The sequence below is a fragment of the Charadrius vociferus genome, unplaced genomic scaffold (assembly GCF_000708025.1).
Source record: "Charadrius vociferus isolate BGI_N301 unplaced genomic scaffold, ASM70802v2 scaffold430, whole genome shotgun sequence".
Lineage (NCBI taxonomy): Eukaryota > Metazoa > Chordata > Aves > Charadriiformes > Charadriidae > Charadrius > Charadrius vociferus.
The window spans coordinates 2,377,769-2,379,720 of record NW_009646541.1 but is presented as its reverse complement, the minus strand read 5'-3'; the positions used below and the strand labels follow the sequence as shown (position 1 = coordinate 2,379,720).

General features: G+C 42.0%; 1 protein-coding gene across 1 annotated transcript in view; it reads left to right on the top strand.

Annotated features, from left to right (window-relative positions):
- Window positions 1–1,952, top strand: part of TRRAP (transformation/transcription domain-associated protein) — a 94,010-nt gene that overhangs the window by 43,872 nt on the left and 48,186 nt on the right. Inside the window, exons 42-43 of the mRNA XM_009886198.1 lie at window positions 613–759; window positions 1,796–1,952. The exon at window positions 1,796–1,952 is cut by the window's right edge and continues 51 nt beyond it. Of these exons, the coding sequence (XP_009884500.1) occupies window positions 613–759; window positions 1,796–1,952 (304 nt within the window). The remainder of the gene's footprint in view (window positions 1–612; window positions 760–1,795) is intronic.

Genomic DNA, 1,952 nt, shown 5'->3' with positions numbered 1-1,952 from the left:
TACGTATCTAATGATAACGATTGTAGTTGTATTTTTAGGATCAAATATGTGGAATTACTTCTTTTCACGTAGCATGTAGAACTAAAGCTTTTCACCAGATTTTGTTAAGAATTAACTTATCTAGAGTGGGGAAAATTAGCTGGGTGTAGCTCAAAGCTGATAAATTTTATGACTTCTGCAGCAGTCTCGGCTGGTAAGTAACATGGGATTTTATACACCACAGTCCATTGCACAGAGTAGACGTGCTCTTGAGGTCTAAAGAGGAACCGAGTAAAGAGATATGTATGTTTATGGATACCTTGCAAACAGAAAAGATTAACCATCTTGAGCATGGTCACAGTTGGAGTGATAAAGTATGGGATTAAACTTTTTTTTAAATATGCCTTTGGTGGGTGAATTGGGGTAATTAGCTAGCAGTTTAGACACCAGTTCTGATGTCTGCTAGTAGTTGTCAGCTTTTCCTGCAGTTAAATGCTGTGTGACTATACTGATAAAACTACTTAAGCTCATCCATTTCAGAAATAAGAAATTATGTGCTTGCTTGGAATGCGTAATAAATTAATGAGTTGGTTACAAAAGAGTGTCATTTTGTTAACTCTGATTAATTGCTAGGTAAATGACAACTCAAACACTGCTGGATCTCCTGGGGAATTGCTGTCTCGCCGCTGTGTCAACCTTCTGAAGACAGCTTTACGACCAGACATGTGGCCAAAATCAGAGCTGAAGTTGCAGTGGTTTGATAAGCTGCTAATGACTGTGGTAGGTAACGTTCTAGTCCTGTAGGTCTTTAGGTTTCACCAGCACGTATGTTGGCGGAATGCTAGCGATATCTGGATACTGATTTTTACAGTCTTGCGCGTTACGTACAGAGCAGCGTTGCCCTCCCTTTCTGGAAGAGAGAGGAAGATGGTGGAGGTGTAAAATAGCATTAGAGGGTGCAATTCAGAGGGTTCATGTGCTTCCAGAATGTGAACTGCTGTCTATTTCCTCTGCCTTTTTCAGACAAATCTTCCAGTTTATCTTCTTTCATGAATTTGGGGAAGGTGGACAAAGTGCACTGCATCTAAGAGGGAACCAAAATCAAAGCCTAGCACGCTCCGCTTCTCCTTCCCCCAGCTCAAAACAAAGGCACCGTGCCACCCCTCCGACCTGAGGAGGCTGGATGGTGCTGATGGTTACTTAATTCAAGGAAATGAGCCCTCTGGAACAGGAATTCTTTATCCTAATTTTGTGCTATGTGCCATGAGTTATACAAGGGGTTCAGAAAAAAGAATACAGCTTCTGCAGCAGAGACTTCTTATCTTAATGATAATTTTGTAGGTTTACAAAGATACATCCAGGAATATTTTCTTTTCTCTTTTCTTTTTTTCTTTAGTTCCAAATACCCTCTTTTCTAACCTTTAAGCTATAACATCATAGAATATGCTGGTTTAGCTCTTCACTGAAGGTCTGCCTCTGAAAGATGTTGACAAGGAGATAAAATGTGATCCTCTGTCAGAAGCGTTTCTAACCAGCAGCGTTGTGGGCAACTCAAAGCTGAGGATCACAAAAAACACCAGAAGGAACATACCTGTAAATGCCGAAGTAAAATTGTTACGGCTAAAGATTTTAAAGCGCCTTGTATTTTACAGTTTTATATTGGATGACTTAGCCAAAAGATTGACATGAAACATCGCTAGCGTAGAAACCTCAGCCTTACTGCAGGCTGTCAGCAGATTTGGGCTGGACTCACTAGTCTGCGTAATATCTCTGTGCGTTCCCCCGCTCACTGCCTTTTTGTATGTGTTCTCTTTAGGAACAACCCAATCAGGCCAACTTTGCCAACATTTGCACTGGCTTAGAGGTCTTAAGCTTCCTGTTAACGGTCCTGCAGCCCCCAGCTATCCTGAGCAGCTTCAAGCCCCTGCAGCGAGGCGTCGCGGCGTGCATGACTTGTGGGAACACCAAGGTCC